The sequence below is a fragment of the Glycine soja genome, chromosome 19, assembly GCF_004193775.1.
Source record: "Glycine soja cultivar W05 chromosome 19, ASM419377v2, whole genome shotgun sequence".
Classification (NCBI taxonomy): domain Eukaryota; kingdom Viridiplantae; phylum Streptophyta; class Magnoliopsida; order Fabales; family Fabaceae; genus Glycine; species Glycine soja.
In genome coordinates, this window is record NC_041020.1 from 45,760,385 (window position 1) to 45,786,897 (window position 26,513).

A 26,513-nucleotide genomic window follows, 5' to 3' on the forward strand; every position below is an offset into this window, starting at 1 on the left:
GATGAAGGGTTCTAACTAATAAGTGGTATGCATACGTCATTTGTATACTGAAATCACATAACAATTATCTAATTTTCTTCTTTTTTATTACTTCTTTTTTGTTAAAACAACAAGAACTTAGCTTCTTCTGAGTTTTACATAGAAGATGCTAAAGTAATGATTTTATAATAATTTTGGTTGTATTTATTTGTAGAGATATAATAGAGGTATGAAAGAGGATTAAAAAACTAAAGTGTCGCGCTCAGAGCAACATTCTCACTTAGCGCATTAGGACTGCTAAGCCTAAGGAGTCTGCTTAACGCAAGAAGCCAACCTGGAGGTCAACTATAGACTTGCATCTGACCGCTTAGTGTGCATGCATTTGGTAGCTTAGTGCGAATCTAACAGTTTAGTGCACGGTCATTCATGCCATCTGGACTTTGCATATGGGTTTAGTGTGCAGGTGTAGGCTTAGCGCATAGTGACGATTTTGATTGATCATGTGAAAAGATGTTTTCAAAAAGTGGATTTTATATACAAAATCAACATTCATTCATCCAGGAACCTTCACTATTAAGCAAGGGAAGCAGATGGAGAAAGGAAAGGAAAGCTCAGGAAGTCATTGTTGAAGGAAATTCAATCTCCAAAGCTCTAACTAATCCATTTCATTCTACATTTCTATATTTATAAATTTCTCATGACAATAAAAAATTAAAACTACAAATTAGTGGGAATTCTGCAAAACAAACTCTATTTAGTGTAATAATTTTAAACTATCTGTACTTGTAAATAAATATTCATCAATTCAGTAATTAGAGGAATTAATTATTCAAACCAAGCCCAGACAAGAAAGTGAAATTTCCAAATCTACATACATTAGTAGTAAACTGTTCTGCGATACTATGTATATCCTTGCGTAATGTTTTCCTTCTAATTTATAAAGTACGTTCGGTAAACATATAAGAAGTTTACGAAACATAACATGCAAGATTTATAATATACTTTAAAAAAGAAATGAACGAGTCATGAAATTAAAAAATAATATATTTTAATTCTACTAAGAGATAAATTAAAGAAAACAATACAGATAGTCTAACGCCATATAATCAGTTCGTCTTATTCACAAGTCTAACGCCATATAATCAGTTCTCTAAAAAAACGCTATATAATAAAATATTATTTGTAAATTAGGAAATTGCTTCTTTCTTCCATCGTTCTCAAAATGAATTCTTAATATATCTTTAATTCAATATATATTTTAAGAAAATATTTATTAAATTTTAAATTTTGCGAAATATTTTTTTAAAAACAAATTATTAATTTTAAAATTAAGACTGATATCAATATACTCTTTATCAAAGTATGCCTCAAAACTACACAATTTAAAAATATGATGACTAAAATTGAAAACTTAAAAATTAGAAAATGACCCAAATACTATACTCCAAAAAAATTAAAGTAGTTAAATGAAAATTTTAAAATGAAACTGTTATGAAGAACGCGTGGTGACCCAAAAGCACAATGGGCTTCCAAGTGGAAATCTAACGTAAGGGCACGTACGTAGAAAAAAGAGGTGGGTGTGTTTGTATTTTGGCTATTACTACTATACATTTGCATTCCACATAGGATGTGGATCCACAGCTATTAGCATTTAGCAGATTACCACTATGATTTTCGTGTGGATAGGCCAAGAGTGCTTTTCTTACCTTTTGTGTTAAAATAAAAACCAAAACAGGTTGTGGTGTGGAGAAAGAGACGTCCATTCATTCCTAAAAGTTTTGGCTTGCGTTTGTTTTCAAGTGGGCATGCTAATCACATTTTTGTTTCTACGTTTAATTTGTCTGTACCCGTACACATAACTTTTGAAGTTTTATATACAAAAGTAATGATAATATTTTAACCATTCATAATTATTTATTAAATCAAGCATCTATAAACAAATTTAATAGATTGTGATGAAAACAGTTGGAATACACTATTCATGTACTCTCTTGTTTGAATAAAATGGATAATATACACTTTTATATATATATATATATATATATATATATATATATATATATATATATATATATGTAAAAGATTTTTCCTATATTATCTTATATGTGTGAAAATCAAGATTTTATAATTTTTGTGTCTTCCTGTCAAATGACCTATTCTCCTCAGTCGAAATAGGTGTGTCAATTACTTTTTTTAGGATCATATTTAAGAATTTTTTGATTAATACAAATTTTTTGACTAATATGGGTCAACAATCAATTCTTTTTTTATTCTATTATCTTGGAATTAACTAAAAAAAATATTTATATAAGTTTCAATTTTGAAAATGGAGTAATAAAAAATTTCTTTTCAAGTTTTATTTTTTCTCACCTTCAGAAAAGGGAATATAAGTATTTGTTTTATACAAATGTTAGTTGTACTTTACTTTTGTATAAAACATTCCATGGAAAAGAACAGAAAAATAAAATATATGATAAGATTAATAATTTAATGAAAAAAATCATAAAAAATATTATATAAATAATATAACCCTAAATTTTACTAATTATATATATATATATATATATATATATATATATATATATGAAATGTGTGCTAATATTTACACCTAAAGTGACGTGTAATAAATTATTAAATTATAAGAATTATTCAAGCGAAAATCACCTGCATGAACAATAATTTTGCTCACGTAGGGAACACCACCGAGGAGCCTAAGGCTGATGTCACAGCTCTTAGTGTGCCCTCATATTCGTGACCTTGGGTGAGCAAGAAAGTCACCCTTATTTATAGAGTGTAATTGAACCCAAGATGGAGACACACTTGTCCTTCAATAGAGAGTGTGATTGAGCCTATGGGTCAAAGGCCTATCACCCTATTACTATGTTAGACATCCCTTAATCAATTTACAAGTGTTAAGCACTGCCCTTCTTTTGTTATGCATGGTTGACTTTCTCATGAGAGAACAATTCATAGTCCCTCAAGTGTTGAATTTAAAAGACATGAGCGCCTAGATAAGTCAGTTTTCTCGATATCCATGGAGGAAGACGATTTGCATCCCCTCAAGCAGAACCTGAAAAATGTGAGTGTTTGATAAGTCAATTAACCTCCTTGAAGGACGCCAATCCACATTTAAAGTTAAAGAATTGGAATAGAGAAAATTTCTTTGTTCATAAAAAAGTTACGTGATTCAATTTATTATTAAAAATTAGAATTATTAAATAATTTTTCAAATTTGTAAATGTGAAATGTTAGAGATATTTTAGTCTAATGATTATTTTTCTTTCAATTTCAGTGCACAGATATTTCTAAAGTGTAAATACTAACTTAATTCTTAGAAATCAGAATAAGAGAAACTGGGAGGAGAATCGTGTTGCTGATGTTTTAGTAGCTTATTCTCATCAGATTTCTATTGATCTTGCTATGTTTCTTTCACCTCCTATGATGTGTATCGAACTGCTATGACAGAATTTTATTGGGATAGCACTACCTCGATCGATTAGAATATAATGGCTTTGCCTCATTTGCAAAAAAGAAAAAATAATTAGAGAAACTTAATTCTTAAAAAAAATTATAACTTCTCGTATCAAAATAATGTTTGCAAAAAACATAAACAATCAAGACGTGATAACAGTATCGAATAAAATAATTACAGTAAAGTGACGTTTAAATAATCAATACATTTGGTTAAAAAACAATATATTAAATTTGTATATTTTCAGTCAAGAGTATACTAATTATTAACCAAAAATCATTTTTAAAATTAATTAATCACTAAATATAATTAAAATTAAGCAAGAAAGACATGAACTCAGAATAAATTTATAATTTAAGTGGAAAAGAAATTAAGTTCTCGAAGAAAATAACTATATGAACTCAAAATCAAGTAAACTTGTTCCCTAAGTTTCTTTTATAATTTCCAAGGGCGATGTGATAATTGACAATTCGAGGTTTTAGACTTATAATTTAAGTGCGAATTTATAATGAGATTCTGAAATCACATTCTACTTTATTACTTTGAGAGCTAGCATCAACCGTTCGCTGCATTCAAAGATTATCCTGAGACGTCAGAAGGGAAAAAAGGATTACCCTGGATAATATTTTAAGATCGAGTAAATTAAACATGTTGGTTTCCTTTTCTACTGAAAGCCATATGAAAAGCACAACCCAAATTTGTAATCTTTGCATCCCTAACCATGGTTTCTAGGGTGTTCGTTAGTCTAGATACGGTTTATAACAAATAATGCTAGTTAGATGAGGTCATAAGATGCAAAGGCTCGAATTTTGGAGCTCCATGAAGAACAATAGGAGAGAAAAGCGAATGCCTTCAACTTTTTCTTCCCATTATTTCAGTAAAGAACTTTCAAAAAATGCATATATGAATACCTATAAAGTTAAACTAGACAAGAAATATCCGCACATTAGCAAATATATAATTATAATGCCATGGTGGGTTTAGTATAGAACTATTTATTGGGAAAAAATCTAGAAAGGAGGTATATTTAATAATTGGGGAGGTAAAAATAACAAAAGTCAAACCTAAAAAACAAATTTTTTTATATACCTATACTCTCTTTAATATACGCAAAAAAAATGATTTAACACTCATTAAAAAAATTAGTTAATTTTATTAAATTATGCTAATTTCAAAATAAAAATAATTTTTTTCCTAAATTACTATTTATCATTGAAATTTAATATTAAACATAAGAAGTTCTTTAACTTTATTAAATGAATCACATTTTAAAAATAATCTTATTAAATAATATAAAAATAATTAATTTTTATTTATATTTAAGACAAAAAGAAAAGTTTTTTTCTTATAATACAACCCGAAGGGAATAATAGTTATGAATAAAAAGAGAGGCTAAAGGTGCCTTTCTGTAGTACTCTACAACAATGCCACGCACCCATTTCCTCCGCACCTACTCTCAGGTCTTAGCCATCAACACGCTAATAAAAGTCTACACCATTAAAGACTTTTAACAATATTTTTACATATTAATGACAATATTTTAATAGTGATATCAATATAACATTTTGTAACATTTTAAAAATGTTGTCAAATTATTATAACTTTTATTGTACAAAAATTACTAGTTAATCAAGTATGAAATTTTGTAACATAAAGCAACATTGCCAAAATAACATTGACTACAACTTGCAGGCTAAAAATTTCAATATTATGGAAAGTAATTTAGCATAAAATGAATGACCATTACAACGCGAATCACACACTTAAAAACTGACATATAAAGAGATAAAATATCCTTTCATGTGAATAGCCAACATGCATGATCAGTAAGAACATCAAGAATATCACAACTAACCAAGGGTGAATATTCTTATAGAAAGTTCGACTAAAGATTGCTTGCCCATAGCATGATAAGAACTAACGATCTCCATGGTTACCATGAAATGGGGTGTTCTTCACCTGCAGTAAAAGAGAATCATATCATGTCACAATATTATTATTTATTTATTTTGGAAAATGAAACATTATTAGGAAAAAAAAAAGGACAACAAAATTAGGGAAAGTAAAAGAGTTTCACAATTACTCTGAAAGAAGGATATGAAACATACTATATTATAAGTTTGTCAAATAATTCTTAAAACACGAAAGAAATATATAACACTTAAAACAAACAGATATTCATGAAGAGAAGTAGTTTGACCATGTCTCAGTATATATCGTACCTATTTAGCATATATACCAAAAACTTCAAGGAGAAAATTCCTGCAAATGTAGGTCATTCAATATCACTTCTTTCACCGGTACTAGCTAGATTTGCATGAGAAGGAAATCCAAGGTTCAAGTTTTCGCCATTGGTAGTGCAAACAAAGTTTGGATGAATGGATCTCTCCAAGGCAGCTCCATCATTATTGGCTCCAAGGGTGATTTGATGACCCCATAGCCCTATATTAATATTGTTAACGGATCCTCCTTGATTTTCATCATGTTGTCCTATTCCCATGAAAGTTCCAATAATGTTGCCTTGGGAATTATTGTTGAAAGGCAACATCATATCGCTTCCAACAATTGAGAGCCTCCAAAATTTCCATAAGATGACCATATGTCATTGCCTCCAATTTCACTAGAAGAGCTTCCATACAAAAGCGAGCCCTGAATCACTATTACCATTGATACCTAAAAATCATCTCGAGGCAACACACCAAACCCTAAGCTACTTTCATTAATGAGGCCTCCAAAATTGTTTGGAGGCAACACCATATCAACATCACCCTGACTGAAACCTTCAAAATCAACATCACCAACATGTGTATATGTATGTGGTGGTAGCCCTATGTTGCTACCAGCTATATTGTTATCAAAACCACTACTTATGTTACCATTTTCTTTCAGATCACCGAAGAATTATTGTTGCTGAAAAACTTGTTCATCTATGGTAGCCCAAGAATCAACATCATTCTGTAGAGGACAAGAAACTTGTGGTCTCGAAGGTTTAGGAGACAACTGCTGCTCAGAAAAGTCAGTTTTCACTCTAAAACTGATAACTGCTAAATAATTGTATTTTGATAGTAGAAAATTAGTCAAATATTGACTTGAAATTAATTATTTAGCAGTTATTTGTGATTAAAAGTTAGAAAATTAATTAAATTAAATTTTTGGGTGCAGATATAAAAATTGGAGGTGTAACAAGCAAAAAGGGCAAAAAAATTGAAGAAAAGAAGAAAATTTGAAGAAGGCCCAACCCAATACGCGCGCTCAGCGCGCATCACGAGTTAAGCGGGCCAGGAAGTACACGCGCTAAGCGCGGCGTGTCGCGCTAAGAGCGCCTACGAAGGCCCAAAGCCCACTTCAGCAACTATAAATAGAGAGTCAATCCAAGGGACATAGGAGACCACCACAGAACCCCCTCTCCTAGGGGTTTCATTTATTCTTACTTTCTTTCACCCCTCCTCTCATTGTAAAGCCCTCATGACCATGAGTGGCTAATACCCCTAGCTAGGGCCTGGCAGGCCTAAAAAGCCAATGATGTATGGAGCATTTCAAGAGTTATCAATAGAAAGAGGAATTTCTTCCAGATTCTTTATTTACCGTTCTTTCTTTTTACATCCTGTATCTCTGAACTTGTTTTCTGTTAGGGTTTAGTCCACTCGGGAGAGGGTAAAACCTAATTAGGGGTAAGGAATGAATACTTGAATCTGTTTTAAGGGTTAGGCCACTCGGGAGAGGATAACGCTTAAGAGAACACTAAAAGGAGGAAATTATCGGGTTATCTTTTAGAGGGTTTTTCCTTCCAGTTTCTTTTATCTGCTTTTCTTTCTTGCTTATTCTGCATCTCGGACTTTGTTTTATGTTAGTCTTTAGGCCACTCGGGAGAGGGTAAAGCCTAATTAGGGATAAGGAATGAATGCGTGAATCGGTTTTAAGGGTTAGGCCACTCGGGAGAGGGTAACGCTTAATAGAACAATAAAAGAAAGAAATTATTGGGTTAGCATGACTTAATGCCCCAATGTCCATGCTTTAGCAAACATCTAGAATGTAATCCTAATGCATCTTAGTTATTGAGTCTTCGCAAAGGGCATTTGGAAGATAGGTAATTAAGGTAGGCTTGTCATCGTGAGGCATCAGGGGCAAGTAGATGGATAGATGTGGGGCAAAATTAGTTCACTGGTATTGATAACAGACAAATCCTGAATCCATATATCTAGGCTGATTAGACTTGTTAGGTTTTAGCAATTTTATTATATAGGTTTTATTTCTCCTTTATTTGAATTTCGTAGAAGTAGTTATCTTTATCATATCACAATTTAAATATTTTATCTTCTATTTTGATCTTTCAATCTTTTATCTTTTCTTTTCTCTTCTAAGTTTATCTTTAAGTATCTTATCTTTTCTTTACTTTATCTTTTATCTTTCTTTATCTTTTATTTTAAATTCTTATCTCTTGCTTTTAAATTGGGTCTGTGGATTCGACACTCGGACTTCCGAGAACTTTACTACTTGTAACGATTTGGTACACTTGCCAACGAGTGAACAAAAACCCTTCAATTTCCCCTCCACATAAGAAAGTAAACGAGATATATCACTAGCATCAAAATCAGATAAAGACCATCATGGATTTGATGCATGAAATTTGACATGTCTTTCTCATCGTTCTTCTTCCTAAGCATGACAAGTTGATTTTCAATTTTGTTATTGGCTCGCTCAATATACACCTGTAGGGTGATGTTTTTTCTCTATCACACTTTTCTGTCATTTTCTTTCTCCTAGTATTCACATAAAAAGTTATACATTTAATAAACATAAATTATATTTATTAAATTTCTTAAATATATTGTATTTAATAAATTCAATTTTTTAATATTAAATAATTATTAATTACTTTTAATTTAATAATATATTTTAATATGTGTGTATATATATATTCACATAAAAATTTATATATTTAATAAACATAAATTACATGTATTAAATTTCTTATATATATCGTATTTAATTTTATATATTAAATGATTATTAATTATTACTTTTTATTTAATAATAGATTTTAATATACATGTATATTCACATGAAAAGTTATATATTTAATAAACATAAATAACATACATTAAATTCCTTAAATATATTGTATTTAATAAATATAATAATTAGCAAGATTAAAAAATATATTACACTCTTAGTTTCTTACGTATTATAATTAAACGATTTTAGTCTTGCTAAATAAAAAGTAATTAATTAATAATCATTTAATATATGAAAATTGAAATATAAATATAATAATTTAAAAATATTTTCTATCCTCAATTCAATCATTATTTTAAAAAATTATTAGGACTTATTGACAAGCAAAATAGAGTTAGACTTGAGCATGGATATTTAATGCTATCAATTAAAGTAACTTTTATATGATAATGTTGATTATTATATTTATTAAATACAACATATTTATTAAATTTAAAAAATTTATTTTATACTTACTAAATATATGAGGTTTTTTCATATGAATGTATATATATTGAAAAAAAACATGTTAATTAATTAATAAAAATAAATTTACACATTTCTTTTGTTACATAGCATTGATACGAAATATTCATTGATTTTGTCGATAACTGATTTTCATCGAAAGACCTAGCACCTAGTCACCTTTGGTAAGATTTTCTCTCTCAATCATATTTTTTATCCACAAGACTTCAATTCGAAACATTGCTTAAGAGAAATGAATCAAATACCACTCAAATCAATGACTTATTGGTATTTGTATGACACATATGAAAAATTAACAAAAATTTACCGATTATTTTATATCCTTAATAGTTATTTAAAATAAATAATCATTAATTATTTTATATTTAATTATATATAAAACAGATTGTGTGTGTATTATTTTATATTTAATTATATAAAAAAATTGTTAGCAATTATAACATTAGTCACATTATTTTATATATAATAAATATAACAATGAAATTAACTTTTTTAATTTATAAATCTTGCATTTTTTTTCTTTAAAGAAATTGAACTTGTTGGTGAATGATGTTGCTTTTACTTATGTTTTTGCTTCCATTTCTATTGATCTTTTTGTGCCTAAATATATGTTGTGGTATTAAAATTAAGAGAATAAAAAACCACCTTTGTAGGCATTATACGATGGCATTTTGGTAATTTGATGACTTATTTCTATGACGGGTGTGAATAAAAAACCGCCTTTGTTCATTTTTTAAAAAATAAAAAAGCTTTTTTGATTAGGTTTCACATGCATTATGCACGACGCCGCGAAGCTGAAAACCTTAAAGGACCTCGAAGTTTTGACATCCCCTATGACGCATCAACGTTGTCGCAGTACCACTGTGCCGTAGGCTGCCCCACTGTGGTTGCCAGCTGTGTCGTGATTGCCTGTTTGGCGTCGACGTTCGTGTGTGCCCCGTTATGCCCTTGGCTACCCTATTGTCGAAGGTAGGTGTGTTGTTCATTATTTTTCGCTTTACCCTTGTACCTGGGTTGATGGAAGCACATGTTTTTTAGTATTAGTACTGATTTGCTGTAACTAGTGAAGTTAATTGGTTAATGTATGCTTGTATGACATGTTTACATTACTTCCCGTAGGTAGTGGTTCACAAAGCAAATGTTCCAATGTTGTATTACATTAGTTCCCAATCGCACGTGAGACTATTACACTACTAAAAAAATGAGTTTTAACATCGTCCTATTAACATCGAATATTTGAAAATCGATGTCGTTAAACACTTACAACATTGATTTTCAAATAACCGATATTAAAACTGAATTTAGTGTGATTTTAACATCGGTTATTTAAAAATCGATGTTGTAAGTGATTAACGACATCAGTTTTTAAATAACTGATGTTAAAATCACACTAAATTCACTTTTAACATCAGTTATTTTGAAAATCGATGTTGTAAGTGTTTAACGACATCGTTTTTCAAATAACCGATGTTAATATAAACTCTTTTTCTTTAATTATTGATATACTTTTAAAAATTCATATATTGAATTATTAATTATATTTTAATTAAAAATATATAATAATTAATAAATAATAACAAATTCAAAAGGTAAGCATTTAAAAATAACAAATATAATATTTTTTATTGATGTAAATATGTTTTGATTTTAATTTTAATATGCATATATAATTTATTGTTTTGACTTTTGCCCTTTTTGTTTTTATGGTATTTTTCTATTTTTTGTTATATATTCATTGCAACATTATTCTGTGACTCGTAAAGTGGAAGAATTATAAACATAAATAAATTATAGAACAAATTACGTACAGCTACCTTCCGCGATTTGTTTTTATTATAAATGCATTTTTTTAATCTTTGAAAACCCAGTAATAATTTGGTCTTTTATGGGAGTGAAGGAGATGGGAGTGTTGTCATGGTGTATGTCTTAAGTGATTACATGAACTAAAAAATGAAGACATAATATAATGTTAATGTACAAAGCCGTGTATGGCCATGAAGACAACAATCGCATTGAAATGTGTTTTAAGTTTCATAATCAATCCAAAAAAATTAAAAGATAAATTATTTTTTGAGTCCTTACATTTTTTAAAATTTTTATTTTTAGTTTCTAAATTGTTAAGTCTTTTTATAGTTTTTAATTTCTTACTTGCAGTTCTTTAATTTTTTTATCCTTATTTTTAATATTTTAAGGAACTAAAAGTAAAGGCGGAAAAAAAAATTAAGAGACTAAAAGTTAGAACGAAATAAAAACTAAATGACTAAATATCAATAAAAAAAATTCAGGGACAAAATACAAAAAATTTAAAAATTTTAGCGACTAAAAAATAGTAAACTTAACCCAAAAGAAAATATTGGAAATATAATGCAAAAGTGCTTCATATATAGTTCTAAGTTGAGCTAAAATTACAATGTTCATCTGCATTTGTGCACCTGCTTCATTTAGACTCAGAATTTTAGACACATTCTTTATTATATTTGGAATTCAACATTTTGAGTACAAGACTATCTTAAAAAGAAAAGAACTAAATCCACACCATATTGGAATAAAGTTAAGTGAAATAAAGACTTCTTCAGCTTCAGCGCGTTAGTAAAAAATCTATATTTAGAAATTATCATGTGGAAAAGTTATTTTAAAGCCAAGATAAAATACTTTTTTTTTGAGAAAAAAGCTAAAATACTTGATTCTCATCAAAATGTATAGACATATTAAGTCTGTGAAAAATAAGTAGTAAATTAGAAAACGTAATTAACTAAAGTTATTAAAAAAAGAAGATAAACAAATAATAGTCGTAAGATGTTAATATAATTATCCTCACCCTTGGATCTCATCTTTCCCATTTCATTCTCACCGTCCGATCTTTTTCCTCTTTCTCTTCCTATTTATTCTCACAATTTCAATTTTAATTTCAGTTAGACGAAGAACCCTAACCTCTCACCAGCACAAGCTTCTCCTACAGGTCTTTGATTCTTCTTTCCCAACCGCTTTCTCGCCCTCGCTAGGTCTTTGATTCTTCTTTCCTCTCTTTCCCTATTCTCTTCTTTTTCTTTCTATTTTTTATTTTCTTTTACTATCTCTGTTATTCTAGTTGCTCAATCCTCTTTGTGTCTTTAATTTATGTTTTACAACTTTTTTTTCTCCTTCTGTATGATAAGTCTTTGTTATATATTCAAGCGCAACTTTTTTTTTGTTATATATTCAAAGCGCAACTATTTAAATAATCGATATTGTATTTATTAGTTAATATCGATTTTTTAAACCAATATTAACGATATTATTTTTCATATTGGTACTTTCAACATCGGTTAATAAACGATGTTAAAAGTCTTAAATAATCGATGTAAAAATCTTATTTTCTAATAGTGTTAGAATAAATTTGGTTTTCTTTTCCTTTGCTAAATGCTAATAAACCTTGTCAAGAGTGATGACTTTAGCAACCAACTTTGACTTTTTCTTAACAATTCTTTAATAACTTCGTTAACTTTATTTAAATAAAATTCAATAAATTTGGTGTCCAAATATTTTGGTACACATTATTGACATGAGTAAACTAAAATTTAGGCCGACTCATATACAAATAATATGAAACATTGATTATATATATTTGAATTTCATATAACAGATCTGTTTGTTATTTGTTAATATAATGCATCGCACTGTCAGTAATGTTTATGCTAATATTTTTTTGTTGGAAAAACTTTATATGAACCGAGACAAGAGTATAACTGCTAATATTTTTGTTTGTACATTTGATCTTAGTTTCAGTGAGATTAAAAATGAATAGCATCATGTGGAGCCCGCATATCATCAACACATGATTGGATCGGAAGAGATAAAATTTAGTAACGTTAGTTGAAAGAGAGACGTCAACTCAAATCATGAAATCAGCACGCATATATATTAACATGGCTTATTACAAGAATCATTGACCTGCACAAAAACATATGAAGAGGGTAACCATAAACTAGGTCGAGAAAAGTGATAGGAATTCCACATGCAATGCCTTATTACGTTGTCTCCATATATTTGTCCCAACAATGCCAAATGCAATTTTCCTTTATTTAGATGCAAGCCTACCACAACCACAGTATCACTTTTTTTTTTATCATTTTATTAGTACATAAGAATAAGAAGATATGATTAATCTTTATTAAGGATGATAATATATAAAATAGATATTATCCTCTTAACAAAATTTATTTTATATTTAATGTTAATTATAATTTAAATTTTAAATTACTTGATTAATTATGAAATATAAGTCATTATTACATATGTCATTTATTATTGGTTAGCCCCATACCTTATAATCTCTATTTTTATTTCATGTTACAGTACTTGACTTTGATATAATCTTCCAAACCCTTAACCTTTACTATGACATAACATAACCATTTCTATGATCTCCTAAACTCCAGAAAAAGCTATTACTATTCATTATTCAATACATTAGATGAGTAGCAACACATCAATTAATTCCCCTGGATTCCTTGGCTCAAGCAACATCAGTGACCAGTGGCGGACTTATATTGGTATGAGGGTGTGCATTCGCACCCTTTCATTTTTTAAAATTCACTGAATTTGTAAATAAAATCTTATATTTTTATATTTTATTTTATTTATATTTATATAATTGAATCCACTCATTTTATTTTTTATAATTTATATCTACTGACTTAAGTTCTTGGATTTGCCACTATCAGTGGCTATAGTTATGACATAGAAATTTCCATTGGAATTCTCTTGCTCATCATAACCCTCACTCTAACTTCCTACTTCTGCACCAGAACACATGAGTCATTTGCTCCACCCACGAGGAATAGAAGACCCACTCCAAATGTTCTTGAACCACAGCACTCTATAGTTGACGTAAGTCTAGATGAAGTCACAATTCTGAGCTATGTTAAGAACTAGTCAACTGTGTGTATATACATACATAAATACATACATATTTTTTATAAATATAAATATATACATATATCTTTTGAAAATAATATTCTTATGTACGTAAGAATAAAAAGAATAAATTTTAATTACATAAGCATATATATAAATAATTAACCATATATATATAAAGTTCGGTGATCATTTAAAAGAGTCACATAACTTTTAAAACAACTCATATTACTTATATATTTAATTTTAATTAGTTATACTAAGATATAATAATTAATATTCATTTTTTTCATTTTTACGTAAAAATATATATTCTCACTTGATACATCTTCTCCTTATATATATAGACACTGTTATTCGTAAATCCTTAAGATTTTTTTCTATCAGGTATGGCTGTACTCTGCTTTATGTATGTTTAATGAAAACTTCAATTACTTAACACTCACCAAGAAGCAACAAGAAGCATTGCTGGACTACGACATATGCTTGGCCTAAGTTTCATGTTGCTGAACAATAAATGGCTGCAAGCATTGAATTAGTCACCCCTAAAAATGAAAATAAAAGAAAAAAAGATAGCCCGAATAAGAGATGCTTCTTTCGCTTGCTATACACAACTAGACATAGATAAACATAGTAGTTGGTTTCAGACTTTCAGTAAAAGGCTAAAACCCACTCTACTTTGAGCACGAATCCCAAATCCTAACATCTTTGTATTAATTGTCCTGAGGTTATTTTATATGTAAACTTTTTTTTTCTTTCTAGAACACACTTTAACATGAGGAAATTCAATCCAAGTTTTTCATTTACAATATGGTAAAATTAGCTCTATCAGTGATTTCTTGTTAAAAAAAAAAAAACTCAGACAGTGATTTGTTTTATACACAATACTTGAACGTGACACCTTATCCAAGGAGATGTAAGCTACAACCTTTGCGAAGCTTATATCAGATTCATAGAACTTCAAAATTACTTATTATTTGTACACGAAAAAAAATCCTATAATCTATTTATTTAAAATGCCTAAAAATTCCAGAATGATTGCAAGAGCATTAAATCAGAGTCAATTGAAGAAAGCATCTGAAGTAACCGGTAAGGCTTATAATGGAACAGTAGTACAGTTCTTCTATTCATAGAATGAACATTAATCAACATTAACTGATAAAGCTTATCTTATTAATTATGCTTCTTGAGTAGTTAAGCTTCATATTTTAGTTTTTATCTTGATGATTAAGCTTTGGTTACTTTTGTTGGTGGTTAAGCATTTATCATTGTTTTGCTTCTTCCTTCTAGTTAGTTAAACATGTTTACTTCTTTTAAGTGATTAAGCTGTGTTGTGACTTTTACTTGATGGTTAAGTTTTTGTCTACTGACTTTTGACAGTTTTGGTAAATATATACCGTTCAGCTAATGTACTTATGACATTTTTCATTGGAGTGTTGCTATTTCGTATGAACTGCCACTGCACGAATAGTAATATCAGACGGGGGGATCTTTATTTTAAAACAGATATTAATTGAAAAATAAAATTAATAAAACTGGAATTTGACAAAATACACTGTTCGTGTGGTTTTTACGAAAATGAATTTGTAACTTTTAGCATTTTCCTTTGAACTCATATGCACTTAGTTCATCTCAAATTGGTATTATTGTGAACACCTTCTTGTGGGTGCTGTTAGAAATTAGTTACTAATTAACTAATTAGTTACTACAATTGGTTAATACCTATAAATGGCTCGATGTAGACTTGAGGTATCAACAAGGGTTGAGTCTAAGGGAAGGAGTTAGTCTTCTGTGACATTTAGGATTTAAATTTTTTCTAAAAGATATGTTCGCATTTAGTACTTAATTGTATCTCGAACGGAATTATAAAAAAAAAAAAAAACATAAAAAAAGGCTGGTTTAATGTATTTATTTTACTCACCCAATCAAATAATCTTATTTTCTCTCAACTCTCTCTTATAAACCATGTTGCATAACTCAAATCACAATAATTAACAAGCCACTGTATCTAGTATCTACACTAGTATACTGTATAATTAGTGTTAATTTTTATTTGTGTTGTCATGTTTCTCACCGTGTGCCACGTTTGCAGGGTTCGTACTCTTTGAAGATGAAGATGTTCGATGGCAACAAATGAGACTTGACTTGCATTGGATTTGGTTTTGATACTGGGTTTATTTCCATTGTTGCTGATAGCCGAGTAAACTCAATTTTAGGTCTTGATCAGGCTCATAATTTTTTTTTTTTTTGTACACACTGCAAAGTATCTTTTTAATACTTAGTTCCTTCTATTTTACAACTTGATCAGTATTCTGAGCTACACTACACAAATCATAGATTAAACTATACAAACTTGGTACTTCTTTAATTATTTGTATGTGCTAATCACGCTCAAGGTGTAGCTGTTTTGCAATGGTATAGATTCCTTATCTATAGCATACATTTTGAATAATAAGTTGTGTCCGTATTGATATGTGACACGAGGGATGCATATGCTTCATTTCATCTTTTTAATTAAAACCTGTATAGCATATGATAAGTACCCCCAGGGAATCTTATACCCATATCTATAAATCATACAAGGACTTAAGGGTGCATTATATGCTTAGCCACAAATGTGTTTCAACTTTCAACATGTTTGGTGGATAAATTATTGATGCACCTTTTTGGAAATAGACATATCATCGGTTGCGATGTCTAGTTTTTTACTTAATTTATGCTTGCAACAATTAATCTTTAGGTATTTAGTGTGTTACTTTATGTGCGTGATAACAGCAGTTGATTGCGGATGGGAAAAGACTAAAAATATGTGGTCTCTGCAGAAAAAGGTTCAGTCATGTAAACTTTGTTTGAAAGGGAGATTAAATGAATATATTGACTTTGGAGTAATAAAAAGTGTAAATGATAGTTAAAGTTGGGAAGGATGAAAACCAACGAAACTGCCAAGAAATTGTAAACTTAATCTTACTAAAATCAAGAACAAATCTTAAATTTGTCTACTAGAAATTTCATAATCGATATTAATTCTAAGGCAAAACCTCAATCATGACTCTTAAGGAACTACAGATATTAATCATATCAATCCTTAAAAAAAATCACATTAGTCTCTCAAAAAGGACTAGTTAGTAGTCTAATTAGTTTCTTGTTTACAATGTTGCTAAATTTTTATCAACAAATGAGAATTTACTCAATGATTAATCTTTTTCCATTACTTGTATCTTTTTCCGTGTCATTAGCAACAAGTTTCTAAAAAAACAAAGAAATGGAGTGACTATAAATCTCAAGATTATCTGTGAGGATTCTTAGATATTTAAGAATATTCTTACATATTTCACCATTTGAGCAATTGGTGTAGCAGTTTTTATATAAGCACCAGTTCTTAAGAATTGTAATATAATAGGATCCATTTTATGTGAAGTTCTTAAGGATTTAAGAAAACTTGTGAAGTTCTTAAATCTTATTTGCATGACATTATAGGATTTACCAAAATTGAGTTAAGTAACTCCAGCTTAGTGGTATTTCACCATTGCAAGTTGTTGTATTGCTTTGATGATATTACTGCAGAAATGGTGATATGCAAGCGCACACAGCAAGAAAGCTAAGAACAGAGGTGGTAAAGAAAAGAGCAAGACAGCAAGAAAATTATCGTGGTTCAGGGCAATTGAGACCCCTACATCCACACTGTAGCCAACTTTGTCTTCATTATTTGATCACAATTACACAGCATATAGCAGCAAGACTTCTAGGGAAGTTTACAATAGCCTCTCCTCACTTGCACTCAGAGTTTTGTATTTGATCACAATGAATCTAAAGAATATTTTCTACAAGAATTACATCAGCTGAGACTTATATACACCAATTCTAGTTACAGAAAATGGGTATCACACAACTAATAGGTTACAACAGATTTCTGTTACAAGGCTAGAGCTTAGCTAACTAACTATTGTTGATCCATCAACACAACAATCTCCACCTTGGATCTTCAATATTAGGACCAGCAAGCTCTCTTTCCTCCAGTCTCTTACAGAGACTTCAAGTGTCACAAGTTCCAATGTTCACTAAGTTTAAACAATGAGTAAACTTTGAGCATGGAACTACTTTTGTCAACATGTCTCCAGGATTGTTTGCTCCAGCCACTTTTCTCACTTCAACTTCACCTTGTGCTATGATGTCTCGGATGTAATGCATCCTAATGTCAATATGCTTTGTCCTCTCATGAAAAACTTGGTTTTTAGAGAGATCAATTGCGCTTTGACTATCACACCATACTTCAACAGGACCAGTCTTTCCTTCGAGCTCATGAACAAGACCTTTAAGCCATATGGCTTCCTTTATAGCTTCAGTGAGAGCTATATACTCTGCCTCAGTGGTAGATAGAGCCACAACTGATTGCAAATTAGCCTTCCAACTTATGACACTTCCATACAAAGTGAATAAGTATCCTGTTAAGGACCTTCTTTTGTCAATGTCACCTGCATAATCAGCATCAACATAGCCTGACAGACCATTGATTCCTTCTGAATTTCTTCCATAGACCAGACCAACAGACTTTGAACCCTTTAGATATCTTAAGATCCACTTTACGGCACTCCAGTGTTGTTTTCCAGGATTTGCCATGAATCTACTTACAATGCTAGCGGAGTATGCTAAATCTGGTCTTGTACAGACCATAGCGTACATAAGTGAACCTGTAGCATTCGAGTAGGGGATTCTACTCATATCTTTGATTTCATCTTCTGTTTGTGGAGAATGAGTGATTGACAATTTAAAATGTCCAGCAATAGGTGTTGATACAGGTTTTGAATCAAGCATATTGAACCTTCTCAATAGTTTCTGCACATAGCTTGACTGAGATAGATATAACAGACCTTCATTTCTTTTCCTGATAATATCCATTCCCAGTATTCTCCTTGCAGCCCCTAAATCCTTCATTTCAAACTCGGATTGCAACAGATTCTTCAATTCTTTGATGGCTTCCATATCTGCACTTGCAATCAACATGTCATCTACATAGAGCAATAAGTAGATAAAACAATCAGGCTTCAACCTTTTGAAGTAGACACAACTGTCATAGGAACTTCTGCTGAAACCATTTGACACTACAAAAGAGTCAAATCTTTTGTACCACTGCCTTGGGGACTGTTTCAGTCCATACAGAGATTTCTTCAGCAAACATACCATCTGCTAAAACCATTTGACACTACAAAAGAGTCAAATCTTTTGTACCACTGCCTTGGGGACTGTTTCAGTCCATACAAAGATTTCTTCAGCAAACATACCATCTCCTCTTTCCCTTTTACCTCATATCCTTCAGGTTGACTCATATAGATTGTTTCTTCTAGATTCCCATGTAAAAAAGTTGTTTTTACATTCATTTGCTCCAATTCAAGGTTGTGAACTGCAACTAGTGCCAAGATGATTTTGATGCTTGTATGCTTCACAACTGGAGAAAAAATCTCATTATAGTCAATTCCTTCTCTTTGTGTGAAACCCCTAGCCACAAGCCTTGCTTTGTATCTGTAGCTATCCATTCCTGTTTCTTCTGGTTTCCTTTTGAAAATCCATTTACACCCTACAACTTTCTGCTTTGCTGGCTTTTCAACAAGTTTCCAAGTATCATTCTTCATTAAAGAGTCAAACTCATCTTGCATTGCTGATCTCCACTAATCATTGTCGGTTCTGGAAATTGCATCTTTGTAAGAAATTGGTTCTGAGCCTTGATCATCAATTTCTATACTCAAAGCATAAGCTATGAGATCAGCATAACCCAATCTTACAGGAGCTTTAATCTGCCTTTTTTGTCTGTCTCTGACCAGGTTATATGAAGTATCAACAGGTTCAGGAATTGATGAAATCATAGGTTCATCACGAGATGTTTCATTTCTATCCTCTACTGGACTTGATGTTTGTGCAAGCTTCTCCACCTCCAACCTAATTCCTTGATCAGGGTGTCTATTTTGCTCAGCTTGAACACCCTTTTGAACTAAATCAGACTTCTGTTGATAATCTACTATCATGTCTTCTTCTCTAAATAAGACATCCCTGCTGATAATAGATTTGGGACCTGCAGGATCCAATAACCACACTTTATATCCCTTCACTCCTTCCGGATAACCTAAGAAGATTCCCTTCTTAGCTCTAGGTTCAAGTTTGCCTTCATTAGAATGAACATATACAATGCATCCAAAAATTCTTAAGTTTTCATAGCTTGGAGCTTTTCCTGTCCATCTTTCCTCTGGTGTTTTGAATTCAATTGCACTTGAAGGACATCTGTTTATTAGATAACATGTTGTATTCACAGCCTCTCCCCAAAAACTCTTTGCCAATTTTGCATTGGACAACATACATCTCACCCTCTCCAAAATGGTCCTGTTCATCCTTTCAGCAAGGCCATTTTGCTGAGGGGTCAATCTAACAGTTTTGTGCCTTCTTATTCCATTGTTTTTGCAAAATTCATTGAATTCCTCACTTAAGTATTCAAGGCCATTATCAGTTCTGAGCAGCTTCACATGCCTACCAGTTTGATTCTCCACAAGCATTTTCCATTGTTTGAAACACTTAAAAGCTTGATTTTTATGTTTCAACAAATAAGTCCAGACTTTCCTAGACCAATCATCAATGAAAGTTATGAAATATTTTGCTCCTCCTAATGAAGGTACCCTAGCTGGCCCCCAAACATCAGAGTGTACATAATCTAGGATACCCTGAGTTGCGTGAGTTGCATTATGGAAACTAACTCTCTTTTGTTTTCCATATACACAATGTTCACAAAAACTTAGCTTTTGATAATTCCCATTACCGATCAATCCTTGTTTATGTAGTTCTTCTAGCCCTTTCTCACTCACATGACCTAATCTATAATGCCAAAGTTTGGAAGCATTTGGTTCAGAGATAGAAACTAGGCCAGCTGAGTTCAAGATAGTGTTACCTTGCAGTTTGTAAAGGCCATTCTGCCTTGTACCCTTCATTATTTGTAATGAACCTTTGAATACCTTTAAAGTTCCACCTTCTCCTTTGAATGAACATCCAGATTGATCTAGCATTCCCAAAGAGAGCAAGTTCCTTTTAAGCTCAGGAACATGCCTCACATCAGGGAGCAACTTTACAGATCCATCTTGCATTTTCAATTTAATAGTTCCAATGCCAATGACATTACATGCCATATTGTTTCCCATGAGAACCTTCCCTCCATCTATCTCCTTATAGGAGCTGAACCATTCTAGATTGGGTGTCATATGGAATGAGCAACCCGAGTCTAGAATCCATTCCTCATTGTGCTTTTCAGTTGAGATGGAGAGCACTTCAGCACTTTTATATCCATCAGCCACCACTGCTATATCAGATTCATCATTGTATTTACCATTGTTCTTCTTCTTCCTTTCAGGGCATTCTTTTCTGAAATGACCCTCTTTCTTGCAGTAGTAGCCGGCCTTCTTGTTCCTGGATTTGGACCTCCTCTTGTTCTTGCTCTTTGAATCCCTCTTTTCTGATCTTCCTCTCGCCATCAATGCCTCGGGATCTCCACCTTCACCTTTATTTTCAGTTATCTTTTTCTTTAATTCTCGAGAATTCAGGGTAGCTTTAACCTCCTCCAAGGTGAGTGTATCTCTCCCAAAAAGCATAGTGTCTACCAAATTTTCAAAGGATGATGGAAGAGAATATAATAGCATTACTGCTTGATCTTCCTCGTCTATCCTCACATCTACACTTTTCAGATCAAAACTGCCTTTGTGAACAAAGAAACATGTTCTTTGATAGAAGAACCTTCTTCCATCTTCAGTTGATGTAGTCTTTTCTTCAAGTACAACTTGTTAGTTAGGGATTTGGTCATATACAGGCTCTCAAGTTTCAGCCAAATCTCTGCTGCAGATTTCTCCTCAGCTACCTCTCGAAGAACCTCATCACCAAGAGAAAGAATGATTGTGCTGTGAGCTTTACTGAGCAAATCTTGACAGTGTAGATGGAAGCTTGGAGGCTCCTTGTAGTGCATCATCAAGCCCTTGATGAACAAGAAGAGCTTGCATCTTGATCCTCCACAGGCTGAAATCATTTTCCCCTGTGAACTTCTCCACATCAAACCTTGTCCCCATCGCAAGATCCCTTCAAGAACCTGGCTCTTGATACCAATTGTTGCATTGCTTTGATGATATTACTGCAGAAATGGTGATATGCAAGCGCACACAGCAAGAAAGCTAAGAACAAAGGTGGTAAAGAAAAGAGCAAGACAGCAAGAAAATTATCGTGGTTCGGGGCAATTGAGACCCCTACATCCACACTGTAGCCAACTCTGTCTTCATTATTTGATCACAATTACACAGCATACAGCAGCAAGACTTCTAGGGAAGTTTACAATAGCCTCTCCTCACTTGCACTCAGAGTTTTGTATTTGATCACAATGAATCTAAAGAATATTTTCTACAAGAATTACATCAGCTGAGACTTATATACATCAATTCTAGTTACAGAAAATGGGTATCACACAACTAATAGGTTACAACAGATTTATGTTACAAGGCTAGAGTTTAGCTAACTAACTATTGTTGATCCATCAACACAACACAAGTAAATTAACATACAATTTTATTCTCATTTAGTTTCCAACAAAGTCATAGTTGTGTTAAACATTTATCCCAAAGGTTGTTACAATCTGAGGACAACGCGGCTTTTAGCCGAATGTATCGAATCATGATGACCGGCACATTTTGTCTCCTTCGCATTCAGCAAACAAATAACTGTGGTCCAAGGGCACCCCAAGTAGCATTTGGTATCAAAACCACCTGAATCATGTGCCCAATTGAGATTACATAAGGCTGGTATAGTTTGCCCCATCAAATTGGCAAATGATATAAGGGAATATTAGCCACTCTATAGTTTTCAATTATCAAATATCCTTTTGCAATTAAGAGATTGAGGAAATATCGATATATTTTTTATCAATGAATCATGAGCAATCATATAAATAAATCTAATACAAATGAACCTAATAACATATTTTAATCTAAAATTTAAATTTTAAATTTATAAATTTTCTCCTTATGATTCTCACAACTTTGTTACACTTGTATTCTAACACCTACATATTCCACACCATGATTTGAGGCACCAAATTGGTATTGGTAAGTAAAGCGTCTCTGTCCCACTCTAACCTGATAAAAGATGGGGAGTGGGTATAGCCTTGGCCCCACACCACCCAGTGATCATAATTCAAAAGCAAACCCAACATCACACACAGCTTTTCAATCTCCACTTTGTATACCCTCTTGAAACCAAAAGAGAAAACTCATCGTTAACCCCACCGTAGCTCATTCATTCTCACCCTCTTCTTTTCTTCAATCTTTGAGTGACAAACAACAACACCAATCACATGCCATCCAATTTTCTAACCTACAAAACTCGAAAGGAATAATGGTGAGAGGAAGGTTTGTGAGAAAACTAAAACTCGTCCCAACCATAACCAACTTGAAGAAACAAGACCTAGTTCTTCAGAAAAAGTTCCCAACCTCATATGATGACTACAAAGGGAACAACCTACCCGAGCTAGCGGTTAAGGATGATAATCATTTTGAGGAGGAAGAAGCCACCGTTGGTTCCAAAAAGATCACAGAACTCGCAGAAGAAAAGTTAGTGATTACTAAAATGCCATCGTGCAACAATAATGAATACCCATCTCTCAGTGACTTCAAAGAGTTACGTCCACAAGGGGGGAATAGCCACTCAATCATTCTCTACACAACAAGCTTGAGAGGGATAAGGAAAACCTTTCAGGACTGTAACACGATCCGTTTCTTGTTGAGGAGCTTCAAAATAATGTACCATGAGAGGGACGTGTCTCTTCACTTGGAGTTCAGAGAGGAGTTGTGGAAAATCTTGGGAGGGAAAGTGATTCCCCCGAAGCTTTTCATCAAGGGAAGGTACATTGGAGGAGCTGATGAAGTGGTTGGGTTGCATGAGATGGGGTGGCTTGGGAAGTTTCTAGAAGGAACACCAACTCACTCTAGTGATTCTCCTTGCACTGGCTGCGCCAACATGAGATTCACTATTTGTTCCAACTGTTGTGGAAGTTGCAAAGTGTTCACTGACAATAGCGACAACAAAAACAACGATGAATGCTTCGTTAGATGTTCTTTGTGCAACGAGAATGGCCTTGTCAAATGCCCCGTTTGCTGCTAGAAAGATATTTATCTCACCTTTGGTGCGTTTTGTTTTCATTTTTCAGTTGATATATATTTTTAATTACAAAAGCATCATTTTTATTTTTATTCTATATCTTGTTTTCAATTAAGAATTTGTTAAAGAAAAGGTGACAACAAAATTAATCTAGTTTTGCTGTCACTGTTTTTTTTTATAAATTTGTGGAAAAATAAGAAATAGAAAGTAAAAAAAAAAAAGTGATGTTTTTTTTTATAATTATTGATATCAACTGAAAATGAAAAGAAAACACAACGCAAAAGTGGCCATAAGTTCTATATCATTCTTCATGTACTATATTGATTTTTTCTCTTTTTAGTCTTAATTTTTCTTGGCATGTAACGAACCAGCCTTGCCTATCTGGTAGAGTCCTTAGAAATGGGCATTGTATGAAACTCGTACTATTAGATGTAAAAACTACAAGCTAATGTTGTGTAGTGACTACTGACTAGTAAACATGTTACTCGGTTATTATTAGTCCTGCAAGATTGAATGGGAAAATTAAGTTCGATGATTTCATAAAAAAAAAATGAGGTGTTAATTTAAGTGGAGCTAGCTAGGATCCATGGCTTTTGAAGCCAAACTTCGTAAAAGGTACGTAGTTGGACAAGAAGTTATACGTACCCTGTTAGAATATACTAGAGATTTCGCTACTATATATAGAAACCAAAATAAAAAGAAGAAAAGAAACAAAATAATGAAGCAATAACAAAATATGAAATGGAAACCGAGTAAAAGCGTATTATCCTATCCTCGTGGATTGATCTCTTCCTCGAGATACCGTGGAAACTCATCCACACAAGATAAACCCAATTACACATACAAAATTAGTAGGAGACATGTCGCTTTTCAATAGACAAAAAACGCAACAGAGTTACGAGGAAACTCCTCCAGTGTGCTAGGCCTAACAGTGAGTAGAAGTGTAGTGTCAACAGAAGCGGAGGTAAAAATTGTTCTAGTTTTGGGTTATAAATTATAATAAAGAAAGAAATAAAAGTAGTTAGCTTAGTAACTCGTTTACGCCTCAAAAAAGAAAAAATGTTGTGGTACGTCAACAAAAGCCTATGCAAAAGGTAATGGTCCTAGAAACAAATGGGCACCTAACAGTGACATGTTAGTTATGCAATGCTCCTAGAAACAACAGTAGAACTACATTAAGTAAAAAAATATATATCAAATAAAAATCAGCAAAAAAAATTGAATTTCAGATGCCAAATTTAGAGAGAAAATGTATTTACTGTCAGTAATAGAATTTATGACATCTAATGAAGATTGATTCACTGCATTATTTTCATATGCGCAGCAGCAAACTCCCTTCATGTGCAGTGGCTCCATCAAACAAAATTAAAGAATTTATATTACTAATAAGATAGGATTATTTGATAGTAAAAATGCAAAATGAGAAAGTATTGTTAGATTATATAAAATGAAGATAAACATGAATACCAACAATACATTCATGTCCAAGCTAAGGAAGAATTTAAGTAAAAAATAAAAATGAAATTAAGGAAAATGTCCTATCAATCTTCACTCCACCAATGGCCATATAGTTAGCAGAGACTCTATATGTACATGTACATGTAAATTATTAATTAGCCAAAGAAGAAAATTGTACAAAAGCCAAAAAAAAAAAAAAATAGGAACATTTTATTGAACAAATACTATATGCAATAATCAAAAGCTATACTGAAAAGAAAGAAAGAAAAAAGAAAAAGAAAAAAAAAATGCAAACTGTATGTGAACCCTCTTCTCAATCCCATGCCACCAGTACCACACGCCTACTTGGGAAAAAATGTAAATTATATTAAACCCAAAATGATACAATAATAAATGGGGCATATCCCGCAGTTAAAGAAAATCAAAAATTTCCCTAATACAAGAAGACCTATATCAAGATGCTAAAACAAATGCAACAGGTGTGCTTGTCTATACATAAGAAACTTAATCTTGCTAATAACCTCTATTACAGAAAATTGATAATCTTCAAAGCTTGTTCCTAGACAGCCAAATGCAGTAGACTGTAATTACTATAACCAGACAACGTAATTTTCCTTAAACACCTAATGTAGATCTGCCCTTAATTAAAGAGTCAGTAATGCGCAAAGAAGTGAAACGTCGAAACCACACACCTACTTAAACTCGGCGACACACAACTCCTCACCATCTCTTCAATCAAACCCTGTAAGTTAGAGTGGATACTGAATATAAAAAATGAAAATGGAAGCAGTTAGCGTGTTTTTTTGGGCATTAAGCAGTTACGTATGTTTTGAAGAAAGTGGGAAATTTTCGATTCTAATTGAAAGATGAGGTATTGTGCAGTTACATGAGTTTTGAAGCACACTTTGGATCCAAGTACTACTAAATGTGCGGTTATTTATTATATTGGATTCACTTTTTCTGTATACTTTTTTTTTTTCATTTTAACCTTTGATTAAGAATATGGGTTTATTTATGAAGAGTATACATGAGCACATATATCTCGTAAAAAGAGAGATCA

The 26,513-nt window shown here is 31.7% G+C and overlaps 1 protein-coding gene across 1 annotated transcript; it reads left to right on the top strand.

Annotated features, from left to right (window-relative positions):
• The first annotated feature begins 23,027 nt into the window (after positions 1 to 23,027).
• LOC114399771 (uncharacterized protein At5g39865-like) lies at positions 23,028 to 24,444 on the top strand. The gene has a single exon (XM_028361989.1). It carries the CDS (start codon positions 23,234 to 23,236, stop codon positions 23,996 to 23,998), a length of 765 nt encoding a protein of 254 aa, XP_028217790.1. The 5' UTR covers positions 23,028 to 23,233; the 3' UTR covers positions 23,999 to 24,444.
• Positions 24,445 to 26,513: the final 2,069 nt, after the last annotated feature.